Source organism: Amphiprion ocellaris, chromosome 18 (assembly GCF_022539595.1).
Source record: "Amphiprion ocellaris isolate individual 3 ecotype Okinawa chromosome 18, ASM2253959v1, whole genome shotgun sequence".
Taxonomy (NCBI): domain Eukaryota; kingdom Metazoa; phylum Chordata; class Actinopteri; family Pomacentridae; genus Amphiprion; species Amphiprion ocellaris.
In genome coordinates, this window is record NC_072783.1 from 21218977 (window position 1) to 21245063 (window position 26087).

Sequence of the window (26087 nt, forward strand, 5' to 3'; positions counted from 1 at the left end):
TTGTATTCAACTGTGATGTGAACTTACTATTCTAAGCCACCAATGAGTCATAGTACATTAAATAAATGTAATTAAAGACGTGGCCACTGCATTTCGGACTTCAGACTCCTTTGTCATTCAGTAATTAACATCACAGATGCTATCACAGAATGTAACTACAAATAAAAACACAGGCTATTAACAACTACACGTGGATATTATCAATGATATCTACACCATAAATAAAGGATTTGCACATATGGAAATGCTACAAGATTTTACAGTATATTGCAATAACTATCAATCTATTATATGTATACACAGTAAGTAATGACTATTGCACATATGAAGATGCTACAGTATATTGCATAGTTATATCCTGATGTATTGTATTTAGCTGTCTTATGGCGGTTGGGTAAAAGCTGTCCCTGAATCTGCCTGTTTTGCACCTCAGGCTGCGGTACCATCTACCTGAGGGCAGGAGGGTAAACAGTTTGTCAAAAGGGTGTGAGGTGCCCCTGATTATCCTTCTTGCCCTAGACAAGCACCGCTGTTCTGCCAGTTTACCTATGGTTAGCCCCATGGCCCCAACGATCTCTGCTGCCCTCACCACCCTCTCCAGTGCCTTCCTGTCAGAGAGGTTGCTGATCTTGTGCCACAGAAAGATGCTACTGGTTAGCACACACTCTATTGTTCCTCTGTAGAAGCTGGTGAGGACAGCTGGACTCAGGTGGGCTCTCTTTAACCTGTGGTGACTACCTCATGAAGCTCATAGAGAGAATGCCAGGAGTGCACAAAGCAGTAGTCAAAGCAAAGGGTGGCTATTTTGAAGGATCTAAAATATAAAACATGTTTTGACTTCATACACACTTTTTGTTTACTACATAATTCTATTTGTGATCATTCATAGTTTTGATGCCTTCAGTGAGAATCTACAATGTAAATAGTCATGAAACTAAAGAAAAAGCATTAAATGAGAAGGTGTGTCCAAACTTTTGGCTGGTATGTACACTCCACCACAGTACTGCTAGAGAAGTTAGTTTTGTCAAACTGTTTTATTACACTAACAACATTGCACCTGTAATATGTCTGACTGTAGCGTGAGTTCTTGTGGACACGTATGAACTGTATTTGACCTGTACCTGTGATGTAGAAAGCTTTGTGTTTCCCAGTTCGAACGGTCTGTAAGTCACCATACCTCCCTGCAGCACCACTGTTAGGATGGAAGAGAAACTACAAGAAAGAAGAGGGTAAAACAACCTCAGGTCAGCTGGATAATCCCCACTGAGGACTCTAGAAAAAACACAAAATTAAATTTACAATTACAAGTTGGACTTTTTCTACCTCACGACCTGTCTGTTCATGATGCAGGAGGATGTTTGTGGCATCAATGCCATCATAACGTCGGTCTGATGGGGGAGTTACCCCTGCCAGGGACAGAAGCGTTGGGAAGATGTCCATACCACTGCATGAGGAGAAAAGTTTCTGGTAAAGGTGAAAGACTTCTCACTGGTGAGCCTCAGGAAACAGGTTTAAATCCAGTACTTGTGATTTCTCTGGATTAATGTGGCTACATACGGTAGCTACATAACTGTAGGATCTATACTATCTCTTGATGCATATGTAATGTATTTTGAGAACTATTTCAGTGTGTGTACCTGAGCAAGGCAGAGCTGGTTGTGTTTGCAGGGATCCTTCCAGGCCAGTAAGCCACTGTTGGCACCCTGTGACCTCCCTCCCAGGTGGTTCGTTTAGCTGAACCTCCACCTAACACACACGACTTCAATAAGGTGACGGTTCAAAATAAAAAATGTGTGCAGAGGCTCCAGGTACTGCCACATAACTGAACACAATTCCTACATTAAGGCAGAAAAGAACTCTAAAAGTGTATTTTTTATACCTTTGCTGGTCTGCCATTTTCCTGCGAAAGGTCCTACACTCCCTGCATACTGGCACTTCTGCTCCCAAGGACCGTTGTCACCTATATACAGATTGTGAGACTGTCTTTAAAGCTTTGTCAGAACAACATGCAGCATACTACTGCTTGCTGACTAACCAGTGAACCAGATGAGAGTGTTGTCTTTGTCCGTGTCATCAGATGCAACCTTCACCGCCCCGACCAGACTGTCCAGCTCTCGCAGACTGGCAGCGTACACTTCATCAGTGTGAGTGGTGGTGATAGGGGCATCTGGAGAGAGCGGCGGGGCCAAGGGGACGTGCATGTGAGCCAGTGCTATGTAGAGAAAATAGGGCTGACCTCGCTCCCTGGAAAGGCAATAAATAACTGTCGGAAAGCATATCCTGCGAGATGCTGCATCGAAACATTTGCACACAATTTTGGATTTTTCACAGCAACATAATACATTAATTACAGTTATCTTGAGATACACACCTACATGAAAAATATCTGTATTGGTTATACCTGAGTTTTTCCGGTTAATGGTAAGAATGTCTGCACTGACAAATCTAATATGCTGCAATTCACTTAAAGTTGCAAATACTAGAAATACCCAGCTTCTAGTCATTTTTACCACATCAGCTCATAGTGAAAACAAAGCAAAAACATATCTGACAATATTTCAAACAACATAAAGTCTGTTCTCCATGTAATAACTACATATTCTGTATTTGCTAGCATGCACGACTGGCACATAGAATACATAAAATGTAACTAAAATACATTGTACTGTTGCATATTTTGATGATAAAATCATGTCATGTGATTCCAATCACACAGAATCAAGCAGTTGTGTGTGGCGTTCATGTTTCCTGCTTTAAATTCCGTTCAGCCACTTCATTTTTTTTCAAAGGAATGTGGACTTGCCACATGGAACACAGCATTGGTCATGTGAAATAACCTCACTGAACGAAAGCCTGCATACTGTGGAGTGTTGTCAACATATGACGGATAACTGCTGCACTCATTCACATGACCTCCTCAAAGTATAGCATGAGAGCATGTTGCCTTTCACACACAGCTGCAAACAGCAGGGTTCACCGCCCTTCTCCTGTCCCCACACACACACACACACACACACACACGTGCACACGCACACGCACTTTCTGTTGTGTACTACTGACAATATTCTCATTTCATGTAGATAAATGTACAATTCTTCTGTACTCTTTGTGGAATATTTACATATAGTGAACCTAAAGGGAATGTGGTGGATTTTAGGACTATTGAGTTAATATTTTCATTGCTTTAAAAAGTAGTTAGAAGTTAAAAAATAGTAGAACCAACACAACGTTGACACACTCAACAGAAAACTATCAGCTAAGCTTTCACAAAGGACGACAGACTACACTATGCTGTACTTCTGTAATCCCACAAAAAAACTCACTATTTCATCAAAAACCCTTCAAATTACATAAAACAACCATTTCATTGCACGTAGCTGACATTATTTCATAATGATAACCATTGAAAAATGACACATTGGTGGTCAAACTCTGGGAATGATATGCCTTGTTGCCTGTTCAGTTCTTCACTTCCCATTGAATGCAGTCAAGTGCTGATGGTTATAAATGTTAGTAGAACCAGGCTTGAGTTTGGTATTCAGCTGTCATCATCTTGTTTTTTTTTCTTTCTGTAATCTCGTTGTAATGAGTGAAGGGTGGATCTGACTGAGAACTTGAAGACAACATGCACAACAATGTGGGGGTACTTGTCAAACACAAGGCAGCCCCGCCCCAAAACACACCCTGCTCTGTCGTCTATTTTACTCTAAATGGGACCATAATTTGCTAAATGACCACTACACTGTATCAAAAAAGTCTTAAAACTAACATCTGAGGCCATAAATTCATTAGGAAAATGTTTACTGAGGTAGGGTCATTTTAACATAGACTTCTATACAAAAGAAATATACACAACAGTTGCCCCTTTCTGGCAGTTAGAAAAATTGCAGGTTTGAGGCATTTCTTTATTGGCTTCACTTTTCAGACCCCGAGGCTGCACCTTTTATATACAGTCTATAGGTATTACAAGCTTGAAACACTGCCAAGAAAACAGTGACAACCATAGTTGTGCCCTTAAATGCCTTATAGAAATCAGAACAAACTACAATTAGACTGAGTAATTTTAGCAGATCTCTAAGGTGAAATAAGTGAGAGTTATGTAGCTAACAGCAAAAGACTACTCATCCTGCTCAAACCCCATCAACCCACAAATCTAGGGCCTCAGAAGTGAGGTCTGCTGTTGGACTCTTCTTGATTTACCTGATTTGAACTCCTTTGCCTAAATGTTCCACAGTACAAGCATGTCCACAAGTAATAATGTCAAAGCCGAAACATAGCTCAGATCTGTCCAGTGACAACAGCTGCACACTGACAATAACAAAATAAGACTCCAGTGTCGCACCCAAGACATTCAGATCGAGAGCCATCCTCATCAACACTGTCAGCAAATATGAACAGAGACACATTTAACAGACCAGATTTTACTCACTGCTAAATCTCCAGACAACAAACTGAAACAAATGAGAGGCTTCAGCACTGTGGAAGGAGGGCTGGTGTGGCTTAAACACACGAGTCGCACAATTTGGCTGCGCTGCTGTCCCAAAGGCCGAACACCTAGTCATACACAGCATATTTGCACTGCAGCTGTCAGTCAACAACTAATACAGGTCATTCCCACAGACAGCAGTCAGGTTTGAGGTTATACAGGGTTGCTGTTATGATTAAGTGTCATTAGTGTAACTTTGTGATTTACAGTTTCAATATATGCATAATGACTTCCAGTCCGAGTCTCAATCCTCATGACTTCTAATAATTGTATGTCAAATGTTACTCCGTATGGTGCGGTGGAAGAATGGTGATGTTTTGTCACATTATTTAAATTGTTTGGTATATAGCACACAGATTCAACAGCCTAAAATATATTCATTTTCATACAGTGTATCTTTGCAGCTGTGCTATACCTTGCATTGTGGATAATCCTAAGCGCAGCAGATTTGTATTGTTCTGTTAGCGTCCACAGGTCAAGCGGCTGCTCCACAATACTGCTGTTTTCAATCAGAGGAAGGCCCAGCTTGGAATAACAGCCTCCATGTACGCTCCTCTTCAATCTAGAGTATGATAACGGTACAGTATAACAACATAATAAGTGGTGTGTTTGTGTGAATGAGGCCAAGAAGTAATTACAGGACTTGGAATTATCTAGGGTGTTGTACTGAGTTAGGGTGTGCCCTGATTAGACTGGTTTGGCAGCTGATACTATGGACATTACATACAGCTGTAGCTATTGTGAACTTTTAATTGCCCCCTGGGGACAAATGAAGTTTTCTGAATCTGAATCTAGGACAGGTAGTACAATAAGCTTGTTTGGTAAATCACATGTGGGTTATGGCTTCTTAGACACAAAAATACTTCACATACATTCGCCATTATGGTTTATCTTACAAAATAAAGTGTTGGAATCGGTAACACAATGTCCTTCAGCTTCTTTTAAAATATAAAATACCAACAGCACGATAGACGTTAATGGACGGAGAAAATTTGAGTCACGCACTTTAAATTGCATCCATTTAACTTTCAAACACTAATCTTTATATTTCGGGCTGCACAGTGGCTTGGTGGTTAGCACTTTTGCCTTGCAGCTTGAAGATCCCCAGTTCGCATCCCCGCCTTCCTGGGATCTTTCTGCATGGAGTTTGCATGGTCTCCCTGTGCTTGCGTGGGTTTTCTTCAGGTTGTCTGGCTTCCTCCCACAGTCCAAAAACATGCTCAGGTTAATTGGTATTTCACAACTGTCCATAGGTGTAAAGGTGAGTATGATTGCTTGTCTGTATATGTAGAGCTGCGATAATCTGGCAACCTATCCAGGGTGTCCCCTGCTTTCACCCTAAGTCACCTGGGATAGACTCCAAGCCCCCTGCGACCCTAATGAGGATTAACTGACCTGATTACTTGAGGTCCAGATGGGTCACAGGGGAGACACTGGGGCAGATTGTATCCTGGCATGTCAGTACAGCCCATATCATTACTGTAGGGAATACCTAAATAGTAGTCGAAACCTGTCCAAGACACAAGGAAAATGTTACAAATACTCAAATATATTGTTATAAACTTGGCGGTGTAAAGTAAAAGCTGTTAAGATATGAAGACATTTACTTCTGCCATTCCTCATGCTTACCAACAACTAGATAGCCTTCCAGCTTTACAACAGGTAAGAATTTTACTGAACTGCTCCATTTCAACTGAAAAACCAACACTTGTCCGGCAAAAAATTTGCATAATCTCAACCTTTGTTGCAGCTACTTCCAGGTGAGGCATTCAGAAATATCAGTGAACTCACAGTTCTCCAGGTTCATTTACTTTCTAGAGCTATTTCTGCTAACTCTGAAATGTCTCAGCCATGAGCAAAACACGCCAAATGTTCTGCTGTTGGCTACAAGAGTGAACAAATGAGTCTTCGTGCACACCCAGCATCTGAGAAACTGAGCATTCAGTTCATTCCTTTTGTTATTGACAGCAATGTCACCACAATAAAATGAAAATAATTAGTGTTAGCATGTCGCCCGGCTAATGTGGCTAACATTACCATTAGCTTTTTTCAAAGCTCTGTGGAATTTTTAAAGCTGGCAGACATTCAGAGATGGTGGAAACTTTAAGAGTGATTTAAAATCAATAAAGAAGGCCTGTCTGGGTTACAGTCGCTTGTTGTGCTTCAGTGCATCTTAAACCCAACTGGTGCTTCCATCTCATGGCTTCTCCCCTGCTCTCTGTGCTCACATATACTGTATTTTAGTACAGTTCAATTCCCAATAAAGCTGTTCTCATTTACATTGTTTCATTTCCTGTTATTCTGACAAAGGAACGAGTATGAAATAGAGACTGAAACACATTAACCAGAGGTCATTTCATTGTCATGTCCAAGCAGCCGCTCTGCACCATGAAGCTACTGATTTTATCACAAAATGTTACCAGGCACAAGAGCTGTGTGGTGAATTCAGCAATATTTCCATTTGGGGAGTATTAGTGTTAGTGGGGGATGGATGTTGAATCAGGTGCAAGTGCAGTGATTCACAAGACACAGCTGGAAGGAGTGTGCGATTAGTGTTTCTGTTTAGTCTGCTCCCTGCAGTGAAGTTGATGGACTTGTTCACTCAATGTGGCTGGAAAGGCCTGGAAAGTCAAACTGACGCTGTAAAACTGAACTGGAGAGATACAGGATTGTACGATAGAAACGTGTTTGCTAGTATCTCAGTGCTGTATGTAACATATGGAAATGCAGATTTATGTTTTACATCCTTCAACAGGTAAATACATTTCTGTATGTTTGTGTCAGAGTAATTTGTCACCACGAGTGCTGCGATCATTTTACAAATCCTGAACACTGGAGTGTTACCTTACAGTAGTTTCAGATTTTGATTTGTCAGTAGTGTATGTGTATACATTATCAACATGACTATCATTTTTTGTTTTGTTTCTTACTTTCTTAAAAGTCATCCTATTAAACAGTAGTTTGCAGCTGTGGTGGGCACCTTTCCTCACAGGGTTTACTGTGGTTTCAAACAGATGTTATTTATTGTCACCTGTATAAAGTTGTTTGCTTGTAATATAGGTTAACCAAATGATACCAAGAAGATGACAGAAGCAAAAGCGCTAACAATATATGGGATATGTTTGATGTGTTCATTCCTGTACAGGAAAAGAAACTGTTTATAGCTGAAACTAATTGCTATTGATTATACATTTTGATGAGGTGGGTATTTTTATATATTTTATGCTAAAAAGAAATAGAAATTTATTGATTATTTTTCTCTGTTAAAGTTGAACCAGTTTTTTCCAAATCTTTTCGGGGAATTTCTGCCTGATCTGGGGTTGTCATGTCCAGATGTGGGGTATAAATGTCAAGCTCCCACCTACCTCTGTTAGTTGGACTGTATGGTTCATTGTGTCCGAGATGCCATTTCCCGATCATAGCGGTGTAATATCCTTCCTTCTTCAGTAGCTGAGGCAATGTAACTTCAGACAGAGGCAGACCGGCTACAGAATTCACTGCAAAGTTATGAGTCACCCCATTTCTCAGGCCATAGCGGCCTGTCAGGATAGCAGCACGGGACGGAGAGCATGTCGAGGCTGGAGAGTGGAAGTCTGTGAATCTGGAAAAAGAATGTTTTTACACAGAAATGACAGTTGTTGACCTAATCATTAAATTATGGAAAAAGTCCTGTCATTGGACATGCAATCTCTCTCTCTAAAGAATAAATGAAATTCTCAACCCTGTAAAAAAAAATCTATTTTTTTAAATCAATTTTAACTGCAATTTTAATCATTTAATTCTACCTATAAAGAAAAAAAGGGAGTCCAAAACTACAAATAACATCCACATAAAAATATGTAACTTTATAAATGGCAATTTGCTCTTTTACAACATATAATTCCGCTATGTTTTCGATTTAATAGGCAAACAATATTTGGTTATTTTACAAACATTTGCAGTCATTTGAAAGAAAAAAAAATATATTAAAACTTTAAAATTTGGATTTAAAAAAAATATTATTTTAAACATTTTCCCTGTTCTGCTATATTACATATAATATCTAGTAAAATCACAGAAATATTAATTTACTGGTAAATCTGGTAGGATGACACTCTATTATTGTATTTAAATCAGCTACCAATGTCAATATATTTCAGATATTTGCAGTTATTTATACAGGTTTTATAGTTTCTGAATATTTTAACATATATTTTCTGGCATCCTTGCTGCCACACTTTCACTGTTGTTTTACAGATGTTTTTTTTTTTACAGCGTACCTTAGTCCTTGCTGTGCCATCAGGTTGAGGCAAGGTGTGTTGTTGGCTTTCTCTTCAGGCTGATTAGCATCCAGGTCGCCCCAGCCGATATCATCTGTCAGTACGATGATGAAATTGGGCTTCTTATCGTGAACACTGGCTCCATGCTGGGACACTGAGTGGAGCAGTAGCCCACACAGCAACACTCCAGATACAAGCAGCTGGGTCAAGCCCACTGCCATTTTGGTTCGAAACCTGAAAAAGGGTTACACAGGTTTCACTTAAAGTGCACATAAACACACTTTGAGCCTAATGCTACATACTAGATGTAATATTAAAGTCATCAAATTTTAAAGTTATAATATATGCATAACATCGACTAAGACGTGGAAAAGGCATTTTGTAACTGTAACCAAAATATGTGAAACAACTGAAAAACTGCATTATTCACCTCACCAGCTAGCTCTATTACACTGCGTATACAAGGAAAATGAATTGTATTTGGATGAGCAGTGCAATCATTTTTCCAGAAAACATGAACCTCTTGAAGAGATAGATATACCACTGTCAACTAAAACAGCTTGCCACAGATTATATCATATATATATATATTAATATGATAGGTGTATTGCATGGGAGTTGTAGTGAAGTGAACATGCATGTGAGATCAAATCTGTATTTTGCTAATGGCAGATCCTAGTTTATAACTGATTGTAAAGGCTTGCAGCTGAAGCTGTAGGTGATATTAGATAGCTGCTGCAACACTTCTATGATACACTGAGACTGCTGTTAATCCGCAGACATATATGTCATCACATGCAGTAGGTTCAAACTCCTGGGCTCAAGCATGTCATGGTAAGTTTAGTTTTCTCTGAAAAACTAAATGCTTTTTTTTACAGTTTATACTTTCTGGTAAAAATATGGTGATTGCTAGGATTTATTTTTTAAGGTACGGCTAGCTGGACACTAAAATTGATATTACATATGAGTGTTATAATATTATGGCCCAGCATGTGCAGCTGGGGGACACCCTGTCTGATACTGTGGTCAGTAATGTAGGAGCTCCCCAGGGCACTGTCCTGTCTCCTTTCCTGTTCACCCTGTACACCTCTGATTTCCAGTACAGCTCAGGTCCTGCCACCTGCAGAAGTTCTCTGATGACTCTGCAGTGGTGGGGTGTATCAGGGATGGACAGGAGTTGGAGTACAGGTCACTGATTGCAGACTTTGTGGAGTGGTCCTAGGCAAATCATCTGCTCCTGAATGTGGACAAGACCAGGGAGCTGGTCATTGACTTGAGGAGGAAGAGGACACCAGTGGAGCCCATCACCATCCAGGGCTCAGAGGTGGAGATAGTGGACTGTTACAAGTACCTGGGAGTCCTCGTGAACAACAGACTGGACTGGAAGGACAACTGTAACGCTGTGTACAAGAAGGGCATGAGCAGACTCTACTTCCTGAGGAAGCTCAGGTCTTTTAATGTGTGCAGTAAACTGCTGGAGATCTTCTACCAGTCTGTGGTCTCCAGCGCCCTGTACTTCGCTGTGGTCTGCTGGGGCAGCAGCATCACTAAAAGGGACATTTCTCAGATTGACAAACTGATCTGTAAAGCTGGACAGGTGGTTGGCTGTAAGCTGGAGACATGTGTGACAGTGAGGGACAGGAGGACACTGGACAAACTGCTCTCCATCATGGACCATCCTGCTCACCCACTCCACCGGACTGTAGAGGGGCAAAGGAGCTCCTTCTCCAACAGACTCTTACAGCTGTGCTGTCACAGTGAGCTACAGGAGCACATTCATACCATACTCTATACAGCTGTACAATAACTCCCCACTCTGTTATAGATAGATAACTCACTCATTTATGTCAATACTCGTGTGTAAACTGGCACTGCATTATAGCTACCTGTTCCATATTGTAAATTCCTAATATTATTCCTAATTCTTCTATTTTGTAATGTGTATATCCTACTATTGTATAATTCTATTGCTGTTCTCTGGTCTATTTAAGATTACTGTTCTGAGCTACTGTGACAACAAAATTTCCCTTGTGGATGAATAAAGTCTCTCTAAGTCTAACCATTTAATGTGCAACAAATCCATGAGTTGTGCTTGATCTTTAAAAGGGAAGAGATGGAACTCAGCTCCAACTTGAAGCTCTGATGGACACAGACAGGTCAGGCTAGAAAGATACAACCACTTACAAAAAAATGCTTCTTCTTCTACACGTACACACACTAACAAAGATAGAGCTACTTCTACACATCTCAACTAACAATGGAATAACACAAACTGGTAGAAAGCGGGACAAAGTTTGCAGGAGGGCTCTTCTTACAGGGTGCGGCTCCTGGGGATTGGACAAATCGTGTGCCAAGAGATATGGACATATCTGTGCACCAACAAATGGGAGAACTAAGCCTAAACCATGGTTTATCCCCACCTTTAGCCAATCACATTTCAATATTTGAATTATATATTTGTGTTCTATAACCAATCACATTTCACCATACTGTATAAAATGTTCTGTTGATATCAGACTTTATCCTTTTCTGGGGGGCTGTTCCAAACAGAACAGGTCTTTGTACAAGATTATTTTCAGACATTGATATTAGAAAATAAACAGCCTAATTGGAGAGAAGTAGTTTGTCTTCTATCTCAAAAAACGAACACGCTTAACATGATCTTTAGAAAACTTCTGTCAATTTTTAAAGTGAAAAGACAATAACACGACCCATGATGATCTACGCCATTTTATTTCTTCTTCTTATTTATCTTGCATAATCGCGTTGATGACCATGCTTTTCCACTTTTCTCTGTCATACATTGAATGTAGTACAGTGTTGGCATTCAATATATTTGTCCAATCTTTGATGTTGTCAATATATTTCATTCTCTGGCGTCCTTTTGCTTTCTTCCCTTCTATTTTGCCTGTTATTGCAAGATTCTCTATGCTATTCCTCCTCATCACGTCCTAGGAATTTAATTTTTCTCGATTTAATGGTTGCCAGCATTGTTCTTTTCGCATTTGCTCTCATAAGCACCAATTCATTGGTTACTCTTTCTACCCACAATACCTTAAGCATTCTTCGTAGGAACCACGCTTCCGCTGTCTGGAGTCTCTTCTGCATATTGTTTGATACTGTCCACATTTCGTATCTATACAAGATTGACCAGATGTAGCATCTGAGGATTCTTAGTTTTAGTTCCATTTTATTACATGATCTTGAAGAACAGAGGAAAATTTTAAAAAATAGAAGAGTAAATAAAAATAGACTTAAGGGGGATTTATAATTTGTGTCGTCCCAAAAACCACATGTGAAATACAAAGTTTGTAAATTTCAAAACTATGTTATTATATATTTGCATTAAAGGTTTTTCATGTACTACAGCCTGAAGACACTGAATGATGTGGACTGTTGAGCTGCAATGACAGAGTGCAGTATTTGACTAAGATAACGATCAGATATTACGAAAATTAAAAAAGGACATAAAAAAGGATATGACCTTTGGTAACAATATAAATGGGCAGAGGTTTTGTTTGAACTTTCAGAGGGTTTGCATTTATTCGAGGCTGAAGGTCATCTGGCAAAAAATTTTGAGCGCCAAACACTTTATTTTTTGCATTATGGTCCATTTTTATCCACCAGCTTGTTTTCTTTGCATGCATCTGTATTGTTGACTCTCTTTAAGGAACCCTATAGCAGGTTTTCTCTATTTTTCCACATTTATAAAGAGGTGGATGTGTCCCATTTGTCGTCTCCAAAATCTACTCTATCAAAGAGAAAGTTTTTTTTTTTCATCCCAATTTTATGTATTTGAATAAAAGTTTCTCATGCATTAAAGTCTTAAATCAAACACAAACTCTGTTGGTCACTTTCTAAAGCATCACACTCTAAAAAATGTTGTTTGGCCTGAACAATAAATGAATTTTAAAAAAAAAAAGAATTAGTGCAACAGTTTGCATCAGTTTTTTTTAAATTATGCCAATTTCTAATGACCAACAATCAGACTACATAACGTTAAAAGAACTAGCTATTACAATACAATCACAAGTATTTTTAACGATCAGTCTTAACCATCTGACATTGTCCAACCATGCGAAGATAAGGGTGGAATAAGAAATCGTGAAAATTAGTACATTATCAACTCAATTTTATTGTGCTGCTTCAATTTAGTTTTAAATCAAGTAACAGGAATTTGAGTTTAAATTACACATAACACTAAGTTTATGCAAGTATCAACATTACTACATCAACGCAAACCAGAAAAATAGCGTTTGCTACTTGAGTAGTTTATCTAAATAAGTAAAATTTTATCTTTTACAGTGCATGTAATTAACTTTTTAGAGTGCGACCAATCCTGAACAACTGTACACCCGGTGTTATAGGAGTGTGCGTGTGGGGGGGGGACGGATACCACGGTGAAAGAACTGGCTGCAACCAGATCTGTTTAACCCCACTCCCTGCCTCCCTCCTCCTCGTGTCCGTTCATGAATGTGAGCTGTGTCACACACAGGGTGGCGGTGTGTGTAGGTCGGTGTGTGTCTGTGTTACCGTGTTTTAGGGGAAAATGTGCATCTTTACTACGTCAACTCTAGCGGCTTAGTGACGGAGCAGCGCGCGACACAGCAGGATTTACCGGCGGCGGTTCGAGCCACGGAGGGAACATTTCCGTGAGAAAGTCGCTGCCGCTCACAGGTGAGACACAAACTGTAGCAGTGAAGTAACGAGAGGTTCAGTGGTGTCCGGGTGTGTTACCTGCGGGTGAAACCACTCCGCCGGGAGGTCTGGAGGTAAACACGCGGCTCAGAGAGCAGACAATGGGTCACTAACAAAGCGCGTGTGAGCGAGAGCAGCCGATGTAGTGCCTGACTTCAGCAGCGGCACAAGGACCTACGCAGCGTAACGGCTGCTGGCCAACATTAGCAACAAACTCCTCCTACCGAGTCCATTTACACGCACAGGTAGTGGTGTTCTGATATAAACCGGCTAGTTAATTAAACTCATTAACAAGACGAAGTAACACAACATCGTTAATAATTTCAATATGTGTGTGTGTGGCCAGTTGACAGTCAGTGATTTCCACAACCACCCATATCACAAGGAGATGTGCTCTGAAGTTTATTCTTTCTTTTAGCTAAGAGACATTGATATTTATTTACGCTCACCCCTTTACGATCTCATTTCTTCTCCATTCTGATGCTCAGTTTGAACGTCAGCAAGTTGTCGACCACATCTACATACCTAAATGTATTGAGTTGCGGCCATGTGATTGGCTGATTCGCTATTTGTGTTAACAAGCAACTGAACAGGTGTATCTAATAAAGTGGCCGGTGAGTTTAAATTTGTGAACTTCTAACTGGATAGTCACAACATGTGTTTCAAGCAGATTATCCAATTATGTCATGCAGAAATTATTGTATCTAATACCTTTGTGTTGACTTGCCAAGTGTTGATTTTTGTCTGAGGCAATTCTGTTTGTTTGTTCTTGATGATATTCATGTTCACTTAATAACTGCGTTAATTAAAATGTTATGGCAAGTGTGCAGAACTGCACAAGTGTTTATTTTTCTTCCACACATGGCATGTAATATGTGAAGTCAGCTGTATAAAAAGGGAGTATTTACACCTGCTTAACATACCAGTGCAGCTTACCAAAGCAACCGCCCATTGTGAAATTTTTACAAAAACTAGGGGGAAAGAATTACACAACCGTTTTCTAAGTCTAGAGGTGAAACAAAACACAGTGCAGAGTATGAAACTAACATAGATAGAGTCTCCTGGGAAACCCTAAAGAAATCATCAGAAGAATGTAGGAACCTATCGCCCCAAACAGCACTAAACAAAAGTTAAAACCAGGTCAAATATATATTTTTAAGTCATCTGGATGGTGTTAAAGGTACTTTAATTTAAACATTTATTCTGTATCCAAGACAATACCATATTGCTATGAGTTGGTGGTTGTGCATCTTTCTTTTGTCTGATCTTTAAAAACTATCCTGTGTTTAAGTTTGCTGAAGATTAAAAACTGAAGTTGCAAAAGGGATAAATAGTTTGTGTTATCCCACATGCTGAAAACTGTAAAGCAAAAAGGCTGATGGACACAAGAAAGCTGTGTGACCCCAGTGTTATTTTACCCAGAACTGGGGCTAAGAGATCAGTTAATAAGTTATAAATCTACTCCTAAACTTGCAATAGCCACTGATGCACAAAATGCTAGAAACATCTGAGTTTACCCGACTGACCCCCCCACTGCATTAATAATTGATTAGGCCCACCCTTGTACTGACAGAGGCTGAATTTCAACTACTGCTGCTTTTTCCTCCTGACCATCTTTGGTTACAGCGCTGACAGTGTTGGTGCATTAGACAGAAGGATGCACAGAACCACTTTATTTAAAAGGTGTGCAGCTACAGACAGAAGGCTAAGAGACACAGGAGGACCAGATCAGCTCCATTACTGGTGCTCTGCTGTGAGCTGCCAGTTATCAGGTCAGCTCATTGTGTAGCTAAAGGCTGTTAGCAGGTTTATTACCTCTAATCTAACGTGTGATGAGAAGAGAAGCAGCTCAGAAGAGTAACTCAGGCTTCGTCACAGCTGTGAAAACACAAGCTGATGTGTGTCCAAATCGCTACACAGGACGGAGGCTGATGCAGGATGGTGTTTGTGATTTTTTTTTTCTTGCCAGCCAGTTTTGTGCTTTTCTTAAAGTTAGTGATCTAGTCAAAGTATGCACATTTGAGTCCTTAATAGTTTATATTTAAAAGTCCTAACTGTACTCACTAAACCTGCTGTTTCTCTTTACAGGCCATGGCACCGTGTGGAGGCATGAGAATACGATTCCTGGGGCCCAGTGTGTACTCCAAGGCCCCTGACGGAGGCTGGGGATGGGTGATCGCTGTGGCCTTTTTCCTGGTGGAAGCTTTCACATATGGCACCATCAAGAGCTTTGGCATCTTCCTCCAGGACCTGATGAAGGATTTCAGAGAGACCAACAGTCGGGTCTCCTGGATCGTTTCCATCTGTGTGTTTGTCATGACCTTCAACGGTAATTACAGCTGCTGCAGTTAGCAACCCTGCAACAACAAGTTTAGACTAGAAATTGAAATGACAATGAAGTTGTGAGCATTGTTGCACGATAGTTGATACTAAACAACAATCTGTTTATCCTCAGCTCCCCTCTCCTCTGTGATGACTAACCGCTTTGGTTTCCAAGTGGTCGTCATGACTGGAGGGTTACTTATTTCCTCGGGTACCATCGCCACCAGCTTCACCAGCTCCATTAATCAAATGTACATCACCTATGGGATAGTTGCAGGTATTACTTTGGTTACTTTCCCCTATAATTCTTTGTTCTTTAGCAGTTTCTGTATGTGAAATATGTGCTTGTCTTTTTAACTGTGCAGGCCTAGGCTACTGTTTGACCTTCCTGCCCACTGTGACCATCCTTTCCCAGTACTTTGACCGCAGACGATCTCTAGTTATAGCTGTGGCTTCTACTGGAGAGGCCTTGTCGATGTTTGCCCTGGCACCAGGTGAGAGCAAGAGCCGCCACTGACGAACCAGTTGATTTTGAAATTTCTCTAAAATGTTGGCAGTATTTTTGCTACGATTCATTCACTCAATCACTAATCATCTAATTCTTTTTTTTTGAAGATAGCAGCAATTTTAAATAATGTATCAGTGAGTCACAGCATTGCTTTGACATGTCTTAACATGAATATGGGCACTGTAGATTACTTAATCATTCCCAGAAACACCATCCAACTGCCATAAACGCCATCTGAATATAGTTACTAACACTTTTGCTGTTTGTCTAGTGTCTGACAAAAACTACAGTTGCCTGCTGTTCCAGGAAATGATTTAGTCTCTGTTTAACATAACTATTTTAAAATCACTATTTATAATTTGAGGTGTCTTCAACCTGCCTCCTTTTTAATGGCCAGCAGGAGGTGATGAATCTGTTTGCATAAAAAAGTTGTATAGAAGTCTGTTAGAAAATGACCGACTTTTCACTTCATGTGTTACCTCAATAAACATTTTCCTGATTAGTTCATGTTCTCAATTGACAGTTTCAAGTCTCCTTCAATACAGCAAGTTGTTCATTTATTAAAATATGGTTCTATTTAGTGTAAAATAGAGGACAAAGTGGGGCATATTTTAAGGTGGGACTACCTTCTGATTGACTAGTTGCTACCTTATGAATGTTGAAAGCCTTCTTGAGGTCTTAGCCTTCAGCTAAATTCCAAACTCAAGTCTTCAGAACAGTAGTCCTCAAACGCACGAGTGGCGTCATGTACAGTCTATGACTAAGAGCCACAGAAAGCTACAGAGACGCAGACAACAGACTGCTATTTTTAGGTCTTTGTTGCCTAGCTAGTTGTACATGGAACAAAACCAAGATCATGTGCACTGTTTACTTTAATTTCTACTCTTCCAGAAGCCTAAATACAGGTCAGATCTTGAACATTACCTACATGACGCTACTTATGCCATTTTGTTGGCCACAAAAACTGAGTATCTCCTCTTGTCTCTTAGCCTTTTCTGCGTTAAGGGACCATATTGGCTGGCGACATACGCTGGCTGTGATAGGAGCTCTGCAAAGCATCATCATCGTCTGTGGTGCGCTGCTTCGTCCAATCATTATCAAACCCAGAGGGACCACCATGACAGAGGTTGACACATCGTCCCCAAAAGAACTAGAAGCCCTCACTACACAAAAGAATGCAGAGGGCACAAACCCAGAGGACTCTGTGATGAAGGACAACGAGCTAACCAGAGTCTCTGTGAGCACTGGAGACTCTGGTGTCCAGTCTCTAAAGGACATCGACAGCAGCATCCCAGAGGAGGATACGTTATTGCGCAAAGAAGCGAGGTCAGAGGCAGAACAGAGAGATGTGGAAAACATTAAGGTAGAGATTAAACACTCTGCAGAAAAAGATGAAACGGACAGAGATGCAGAAAAACAAGTGCTGAACAGTGGAGAAAACAAATCCGATAATGAAAAGCTTTCTGCAAAGAAGCCTAAACTCTTGGATTTCTCCATCCTCAAAGAGTGCAGCTTCATTTTATACTCTCTGTTCGGACTATTTGCCACTCTGGGCTTCTTCGCTCCTCAGCTCTACATCATTGAGCTGAGCGTGAGTCGAGGTGTTGAACGGGATCGCGCTGCCTACATGCTCTCCACCATGGCTGTGGCTGAAATCTTAGGCCGATTCTTCATCGGGTGGGTCCTGATGCGGGAGCGGCTCAGGACCAGGAAGCTTCTTGTGCTTCTGGGATGTGTGATTGCAATGACTATGGATCTGGTAGGATTTGCTTTGGTTACAGAGTTTTACGGCCTGGCTGTGTGCTGTGCTGTGTACGGGTTCTTTATGGGAACACTGGCCTGTACCCACATCCCCATGCTGGCTGAGGACGATGTGGTGGGGATAGAGAGGATGTCTTCAGCTGCTGGTGTCTATGTGTTCATCCATAGCTTTGCTGGCCTGGCTGGACCACCACTTGGAGGTGAGAGGAATGATTTGGATGTCAAATTTACAAGACGTAGTGCCCAAGATTCAACTTTACCACAGCTTTTATCTCCTGATCACAAAGGAAGCTTTATTTTGTGATGACAAAAATCAAATTTTGGTTATATTACTGATGAAGATCACGCATTTTTATATTTTGCATACATACATCTGGATAGTTTATTGATTGAATGCAGTAACCATGTGAATATTGTACAAGGGAGTGAAAATTTTCACAGATGTTGAGTTTTAACAGCTACAAGAGATTCTGATATATACCTCATATGTGATTTCTACACTGAAATCGTAATCCAGAATTTCAGATTTATCACTTGTTACAATGTAAGAGCTGTTGTCTGTGTCTTAAAACAAAACTTCTATAAAATTTTTGAGAGATATAAAAAGTAGAATTTAGGAGCCTTCCTTCGTAGTAACTCCCATGTGTTGCCAACTCTACACCTTTCCGTTAGTGTGGGCTTATAGTAGGCTGTTTTTACATTTAATAGATATGTACTGTAAATATTCATAGTCAAATTGTATTGGCCAAAAAGAACATTTTAGATATCTACAATGGCATTCTCCCCAGTGCAAATAATGCCACTTTTTCTACTCGTGTGTATGCTGTTTCTCACTACAGATATCTGCACTGTGCATTGCAGATATCTGCAGCTGAATTATGACTACTACTGTTTCCAGCTTCTCATCTCTACAGTTTTTTCTGACTAGTCATACTTTTACGTCAAAATGTCTTTCATTTCCCTCAATTCAACACTGTGCTTTTAGATATCTTAAATTAAGTTTTAACTAGTCAGAATTGTCTAGTAGATATCCTGCACTGGAATTCTGCCAATTGAAAATGATCTTTGGAATGAAAGAATTTGATGTAGTGAAATGACATTGCAGATGTCTCTAGTTAAGTCAGAAGCTACTGCCTTTCAAACAGAAATGTACAGCAGCCACACTGAAAAATCATTTTTGGCTAACATTAGAGAACAGGACTTCAGTGTTCTGAGCCCCTCCATAGTTCATCATAAGTCTTCAAATCTGTCTGGAAGCAACAAAAAAAAAAGTGCAATAAGTTGTAAATTTCAACTACAGGTCTCTAATGAATGAAGCTCTTGTTCTGCGCAAATCCCATGTTGAAAAGCTCGAGATTATCCACAACAGCAACGCTTCTCCTAACACTGCTGAAATGTTTCGATGACTATGACTAGTCATAATAATGTTGGAGATATCTGCAACTATTTTTTTGAATCACAAAAATGAATTATTGACATTTTTAACTAGCTGCAGTGTAAAATGTTGATTGTGGTTAGTCAAACTCAGGTCATAAATTTAAAAACAGCTTGCTGTGTGGGCTGGATTTTAAAAAGGTGTTCAAGCCCAATTTTAGGCAGCCTTGGTGGCATCACTACTACATCGTTAAGGTTACTTTGTCAGCCGCCTGCAGAGCCACAGAACACATCGTACAACTGGATTCACGTCTTCTTTTATCTCTCCAGGAGCGCTGGTGGATGTGACTAAGAACTATGGATCAGCCTTCTACTCCTGTGCAGCCGGCATGGCGCTGAGCGCTCTGTTCCTGGGTTTGGTGAGACCTGCTAAGAGAGGACTGCTCTGTAGGAGGAGAAAACAATCTGAAGACGTACATGAAAGGACCGTGGCCTGTAAGGAACAGAGTGAAGAGCAAAAACTGGACAAAACTAACAGTCCAAATGAATCCGATGCCAACTTTGACAACAATCAGGCGGAGGCTACAAGAGATGTCGAGGAGGTTATACGCTTTGCTTGAGCTGATATATAATAAGGATAATAAAAGGGTCAAGCCATATAAGGGTAAAAGGTGAAGACTACTGCAGGCAGACTGCTGAAGTGACCGTGGAGAGAAAGACCAACACTAAGTGCTTAATATCTGCCATTGTAGATCTGGTTTCTGAGAGATATCTTGAGAACTTGCAGATCGCAAGCTGTATGTAGCAATTGTGCCTTAATTACCTAATGCACCCAACAGTGTTTTCACATGAAGTCAATATCAATAAGATCAAAATGATTTAATTTATCTTTAAGTAAGCGTATTATATAGTCTTGCTGTAATGTACAGTGGCCTGGAAGGTTTGGACCTGTTCAGAATGAACCAGAAGTGATGCATCGTAAATGGGGATGCCGTAGATATTCCAAAGAGATGAAACACTGATACTTGATAATTGCCTGCTGGTGATCAACACTATAATGACAGACCAGAAAAACTGTGACCTAAAATAGCTGCAAGAACACTGAGCTGCACAGATTCTATAACACTTGTCATAGAAAACACATGAAACTCAGGACTGTGCGATTGAAAGTGTTCATTTTTAATCACACTGTTTTCAAGTTGACAGTGCACTGGTATGTACTATGGGATGTCAGACTCAAACTATTTTTGTAATGAAAATGTGTTGAATTACAGTAAAGCAACAATTAAATACTGAATTATGTGTAACTTCTTTTTTTAAGTTTATTTTTAGAGCCATTTAGTGCTCACGTATTTGTCAAACCATCATAACCTCAGAACTCAGAAACAGCAACAGAAAAATAAAAGTCACTATCAGATGATATGATCCTGTCCCAGCTCTACACCTCAACCAAAAATAATATTCTATATTATCTATATTAAACTGAATGTTACTGTTATTTATATAGCGAATTTAAAATAGCAGACATTGGACTAAAGTGCTTTCTAGTAGAAAAAACAAACATTACGAATTTAGCTAACAAGGGTAAATATTAAGGTTAAGACCCGACAACACAGATTTACCATTAAAACTTCAACCATTTTTAACTTCATGGGAAAACAGATTCCCAGTGTCACCATGTCACCATGTTTTAATCAATACAATTAAATATGTAATTGTTTTTACTGCAGACAGGCAAGACCTCAAACCAAACACTATGAGTAGATCCAGTAGTCACTTTTAAACAAGATTCTGCTCAGCAAACGGCAACAGAAACAAAATATATGACATTTCTGATTATGAGCTTCATGTAATTTTTGATATCTGCATCTGTTCCATTATTCAGAGTCGTGGCCAAGTACTACAGTTCACCTGTTTCCAGTTTCCAGTCTGTCCAAACACCTGCGGAGCCACTGTTGGGATGTGTGAAAGGCTTCAGTGGGTTTAGGAAAGCATGTTGCAGGATGAGAGGCCGTCTCTGGTCCTGATGTTTGGCTCCGATCCTCCTCCATCCAATGCAATAAGGCCTGTTAAACACAAACACTGGCTTACTAAAAAGTACAAAACAAACCCAACACCTGTGGGTGAATTACAAAAATGAACGTGGGAGGAATTCTCATAAAAACTGCTCTAGTTCTTCATCTACCTTTAAGTATTTTCAATTAGTGTAGGTGATTCTTACATTATTGCTGTTATAAAGGAGTTTGTGATACAGAACAAAAAACACCCAAACACTTCACTGAGACAACATTGTGTGCTCATTGGAACTGAAAGACACATCTATGGTTAAAATTCAAGCTGTCATTGTGAAATATGTTTTTAAGTATTTACTAACTCAGCACATTGAGGCTAAGATTCAGTCTGCTTTAAGGACCCTGTGAACTCGGGCATGTCAAGCAGCTGGGAACATTCTCGATGTTACTAGAAAGCTTGTTGAAATAATCAGGATTACTTTGACATGTGATACATGAACTCATGACCCAGAGCTACGTTAGCGAATATGATCTTGTACTATTCCTGTTAGTGTTTCTCTGAACCTGTGCTACAGAATCTAAGTTAGAGAAGACAATCAGGCGATGCTTGTTAGTCTATCTTAATTAGAACTTAACAGAAAAGGGGAAAAACTCTAGAAACACAAATACTTTTCCCTACAAGTGGGCGCTGTAGTGTAAGTTAGCTTTATTACCTTGTATCTTTCCGCTATTTTGAAGCCGACTGAGACGTGTATTTTGCGGAGGCAGATGGGACAGAAATCCAATGGCCTGCGATCAGACTCCTCAAGGTGGTTGGAGCCCTGCATGACGCAATTCAACCACTGGCAATGCCCGATTCCAAACATATGACCAATCTCATGGGTCATGGTCTGGAAAGAAACATCTGACATTACAACACACACTTACAAGCAGGCCGGAAGTGGCATGTTTTATTCAGCAGCAATGTGTGCTTTAACTGTCTGAACCCCAAAACTCGCTGGTGGGTTCTTGAATCATCGGAATCCCACTACTTTTTTCAGCCAGAAACGGTAAAAAAAACATACAAACGTACATAGAGAATCATGAGAATTTCAACTTTCCTCCAGTCCTGGTGCTAATAATGTGACCTACTGTTCTGTCTTTGATCTAGCAGACAACTACGGAAACAAATTAAAAATGTAAGTAGTAAACTGACTACAGTATTAGTCACACATGTGGCCACTTGAAAAAATGTTGTACATGTTAATCAAAGGTCTTTTAGTTTCGTACAATATATAATCAAAAAAATTTGTTCTTTTTCTTTTATGATTTATGGCATTATGACTTTGCTGTACTACACAAAATATGTATTTTATTCCTCTCTAATTCTTGACATGGTTGTGCTGTTTCCACTATTGACAGACTTTATATTGCAGTAAAAAATGCAGTAAAAAATGAGCAACAATGTGATAAGAAAAACAAACTGCTCAGGATTCAGAGGGTTAATCAGCAGCACTGATCAAAGTGGACAGATAGATGACCTCAAAAAACACTCAAAGGTTCATAGTACCAAAACTGAGCGAGTGGAGAAGTTTCTTAACAACCTTGCAGGATCGAAGCAGCAGAGTGCTGGTGATGGGGGGAGTGTAATACCCCTCAAACACAGAATAGTCCCCCCGCCTTGGCTGGATCCGTTTCTTCAGCCTCCCAGCATAACCTCTGGTGTAGAAGTTGTCATCATATCTGGCAAAACTGAAAACTCCCATTCCTGTAATGAGGACACAGAAAACAAATCTCTCCTGTGTTGCAATGAATTCTACTTTAGCACCACCTACTGGCTATTTAGGCACATTACATCATCAGAGGCAGTGGATACGATTGGCTAAATTTTCTACCATTTTACTGCTCAAGATATTTTTTATAGATTGTCTTCCTCACTACTATTTTATTATTTCACATAGTTTTAAATAAACCTCACCCATACTGAGAGAAGCCTGTCCAAAAACAAAGTTCCAGGAGTCTTCGGGGTAGAGGTCAATCATTGTGATTCCAACAATACAAAACGCATCTTTTGGTTTCTTGTTTCCCAGAAATCGTAGCAGGTCACCTAAATGTCAACAATAAATAATAATTACAACACAAATCACTCCAGTCCGGATTTACATTGCTGCATTTTTACTGTCAAATCTCCTGTTTTGCTACATTAAAAACATCCGAAACCCTACAGTGAAAACAGAACAATGGAGGCAAGACTGAGAGGAAAACTAAGAGTTACCAGTGAGGATCTGAAGGTTATTTGAGTTACTGTTAACCCTGAAAGAGCATCCTGTTTCAGACACAGTGACTGCTGGCAGCAATTTGACAGAAAGCCCGTAGAAGAAGGCCTGGCAGTAATCTCTGAGCCACTCCACATACTGGTCTGTCAGAGCCCCCACTTCTCCAAATGAACCTACAACAAATAGATAGAGTACAGTAAGGACAAGCAACCATGAGACCTGCTGCAGTTGGAATCCAGAAAAGCTAACACTTAACACATAAAAGATCTGAAAGCTAATGCACACCCCGAGGACATTTTCACAAGTCAACACACACACACTCCACTAAAGTTAAAGACAACACGACACTCTTGACACACTAGACCCAATCATACTGACCTATTGTTTGAATATAAATAGTATTGTGACTTGCATCAGGCGTCCTTCGATAAGAGTCTCTGTAGAAACTCTCAAAATCTTGAGGCTCCTCAGGATGAGCAGAGATCCAGTCTGAGTCAGAGTGTACAGTGATGGGTTGGAAAAGGGAACCCGGCTGCCCTGAGTGGAATCCTTCCTCCAGAAGACACCTTTCTTCCTTTGTGTATTTACTGTAAATTTTGGCTAAATCCTTAGAATTAGAGACCAAAGCCGTGCGGAGTTCCTCTGCAGTGTGTTGGATCACCTTCATCTGCAGGAAAGACACACAGCATTAACATGGTTACTAATGAAATCAAGGTGAACCTGATTTTCATATTACATACAGATATTGGTTCCTTTTTGGTACTTGCCAGAAAGTTTTAAAAAACTTTAGACTACATCAGTGGTCTTGTTAGGTCTTGGAATCCAAAGCTAGAGCACTGTATGTTCTACGAATAGCCCTGGATCCCAAAAATATTAATCACTGGAAAATTAGCCCTGCATCTTTTCACCTGTCATTCCGATCATGCATCAGAGCCCTCAAAAATAAGATGATATAACTGATTAAAAACTTGATGTTTTCTGTTCCTCAGTGTTTCATTCAAGCAGAAGATCTACCTGTCACTCGCTCATTTTGTGTGAGCAAGTGAGAGACAACACACAGGTTGCAGGACTAATTTACTAAGGCAAGACTTGAAGACTGTAAATGTAAGAAGCTTTTTGAAAAAGAAAAAGGCATTAAGAAAACGGGGCACAGCTGAGGCTAGAGGAGGTGGAGGAAGCTATCTCCTGCTGGATAAGTTGTCATTAGTTGAAACATGGACAGAGTTTTCTGAGGAGGGTTGAATTTCGCTGGATTTTGGTTGATTTTATGTGAATGTTCTTTAAGAAAATCTTAGAAGTTTTACTGATATATATATGTAATCACTTTAGATATTTTTAGGATTTTTTTGGAAGATTTTTACTATTTTTTTGAAAATATTTACAAGAATTTTCTTGAAAAATTTGGGGAATTTTTATTTAAATAAAATTTTTAAGGGAAACTTTTAAGGAATTATTGGAATTTTCTTCCTAAGGGTTTTGCAAAAATTCAGAAATTTGGGGATTTTTTTTTTCCGAATTTTTGGATTTTTTTAAGACAAGGAAACAATATTTTTTGGTGCCCGTAAATGAGGACAACATGAGGATTAAGGCTATTTGAAACAACTTCCTGCTTACTAGCTACCTTTTAAAATTTAGATTCGATTCAGATTCAGACAACTTTATTTGTCCCCAGGGGGCAATTAAAAAGGCACGTAGAGCAGGCAATCCAACAATGACGTAATAAAGAGAGGGATAAATATATACAAATCTAGCAAGTAATATAAGAATAAACATTTTAAAAAGAGAGAAATAAGACAAAAAACACAGCTTAGTAACATATTAATGCAAATATGTCATACATAGTGCAAATACGAATGAAAGTGGGGCAATATGGCAATGAGGTAGATACAAGAATACAAGAATATATCACGGTAGCAGAATATATCACGGTAAATGTTCAAAAATGTAGTCAGCATACAAGTTGCAACACTTTTGTTCGATAACAGAAGCACCTGCCCGTAAAACTTCTCTTTTACAACAAGTTATATTCCCTAAATACCTGTGAAAAAGCTAAAGAACTGAAAATACCTTTCAGCAGCAGAGACTAGTGCGCCATGATGTTGACACCGGAAGCCGTTTCCGCTGACGTCATGTAAACAGAGAGGCGGAGCCAATATTAGCAAAGAATAGCTCACAGTGCTGTGGTGCACCCGGTGACTCCCGAGTCTCAGTCAAGTTACTTCAAGTAACGGTAAAATCCAATTTATCTCCAATTTACATATCTAGCTCACTGTATCTGACTGTTGTCAAATACAGACAACAGTTCACTGCGATTAACGGCACAAGTGGACGGATACGAAAGCGGAAGAACTTTCTGTTTAGCATAGTGCAGCAGCTAAAGTAGTTAGCTTGACAAGTAGCAGTTAGAGCGTT

General features: G+C 39.8%; 3 protein-coding genes across 5 annotated transcripts in view; 1 reads left to right on the forward strand and 2 right to left on the reverse strand.

Annotated features, from left to right (window-relative positions):
- Positions 1 to 13638, reverse strand: part of arsg (arylsulfatase G) — a 17136-nt gene extending 3498 nt beyond the window's left edge. Inside the window, exons 1-10 of one of the 2 annotated variants that reach the window (XM_023284996.3) lie at positions 13483 to 13638; positions 8746 to 8979; positions 7852 to 8087; positions 5882 to 5996; positions 4902 to 5048; positions 2036 to 2244; positions 1880 to 1960; positions 1638 to 1746; positions 1324 to 1444; positions 1122 to 1212 (exon numbers count right to left, since the gene is read on the reverse strand). In XM_023284996.3, coding sequence (XP_023140764.1) covers positions 1122 to 1212; positions 1324 to 1444; positions 1638 to 1746; positions 1880 to 1960; positions 2036 to 2244; positions 4902 to 5048; positions 5882 to 5996; positions 7852 to 8087; positions 8746 to 8966 — 1330 coding nt within the window. In that variant the 5' untranslated portion in view covers positions 8967 to 8979; positions 13483 to 13638. The remainder of the gene's footprint in view (positions 1 to 1121; positions 1213 to 1323; positions 1445 to 1637; positions 1747 to 1879; positions 1961 to 2035; positions 2245 to 4901; positions 5049 to 5881; positions 5997 to 7851; positions 8088 to 8745; positions 8980 to 13482) is intronic. The other variant, XM_035954972.2, reaches the window with a different exon arrangement.
- Positions 13157 to 20705, forward strand: LOC111578310 (monocarboxylate transporter 7-like). Of its 2 annotated transcripts, none has more exons than XM_023284994.3 (6): positions 13157 to 13422; positions 15532 to 15772; positions 15899 to 16042; positions 16131 to 16259; positions 17263 to 18234; positions 19739 to 20705. In XM_023284994.3, the coding sequence occupies exons 2-6, from the start codon at positions 15535 to 15537 to the stop codon at positions 20026 to 20028; spliced, it is 1773 nt and encodes a 590-aa protein (XP_023140762.1). In that variant the 5' UTR covers positions 13157 to 13422; positions 15532 to 15534; the 3' UTR covers positions 20029 to 20705. The 2 variants fall into 2 exon arrangements, with proteins under 2 accessions (XP_023140762.1, XP_054860578.1); XM_055004603.1 differs by lacking the exon at positions 13157 to 13422 and adding an exon at positions 15070 to 15215.
- On the reverse strand, positions 20567 to 25881 carry LOC111578312 (archaemetzincin-2). Its single transcript, XM_023284997.3, has 7 exons — positions 25743 to 25881; positions 24054 to 24342; positions 23675 to 23848; positions 23378 to 23506; positions 23004 to 23167; positions 22134 to 22310; positions 20567 to 21474 (listed from the first exon to the last, which is right to left on the reverse strand). The coding sequence occupies exons 2-7, from the start codon at positions 24340 to 24342 to the stop codon at positions 21316 to 21318; spliced, it is 1092 nt and encodes a 363-aa protein (XP_023140765.2). The 5' UTR covers positions 25743 to 25881; the 3' UTR covers positions 20567 to 21315.
- Positions 25882 to 26087: the final 206 nt, after the last annotated feature.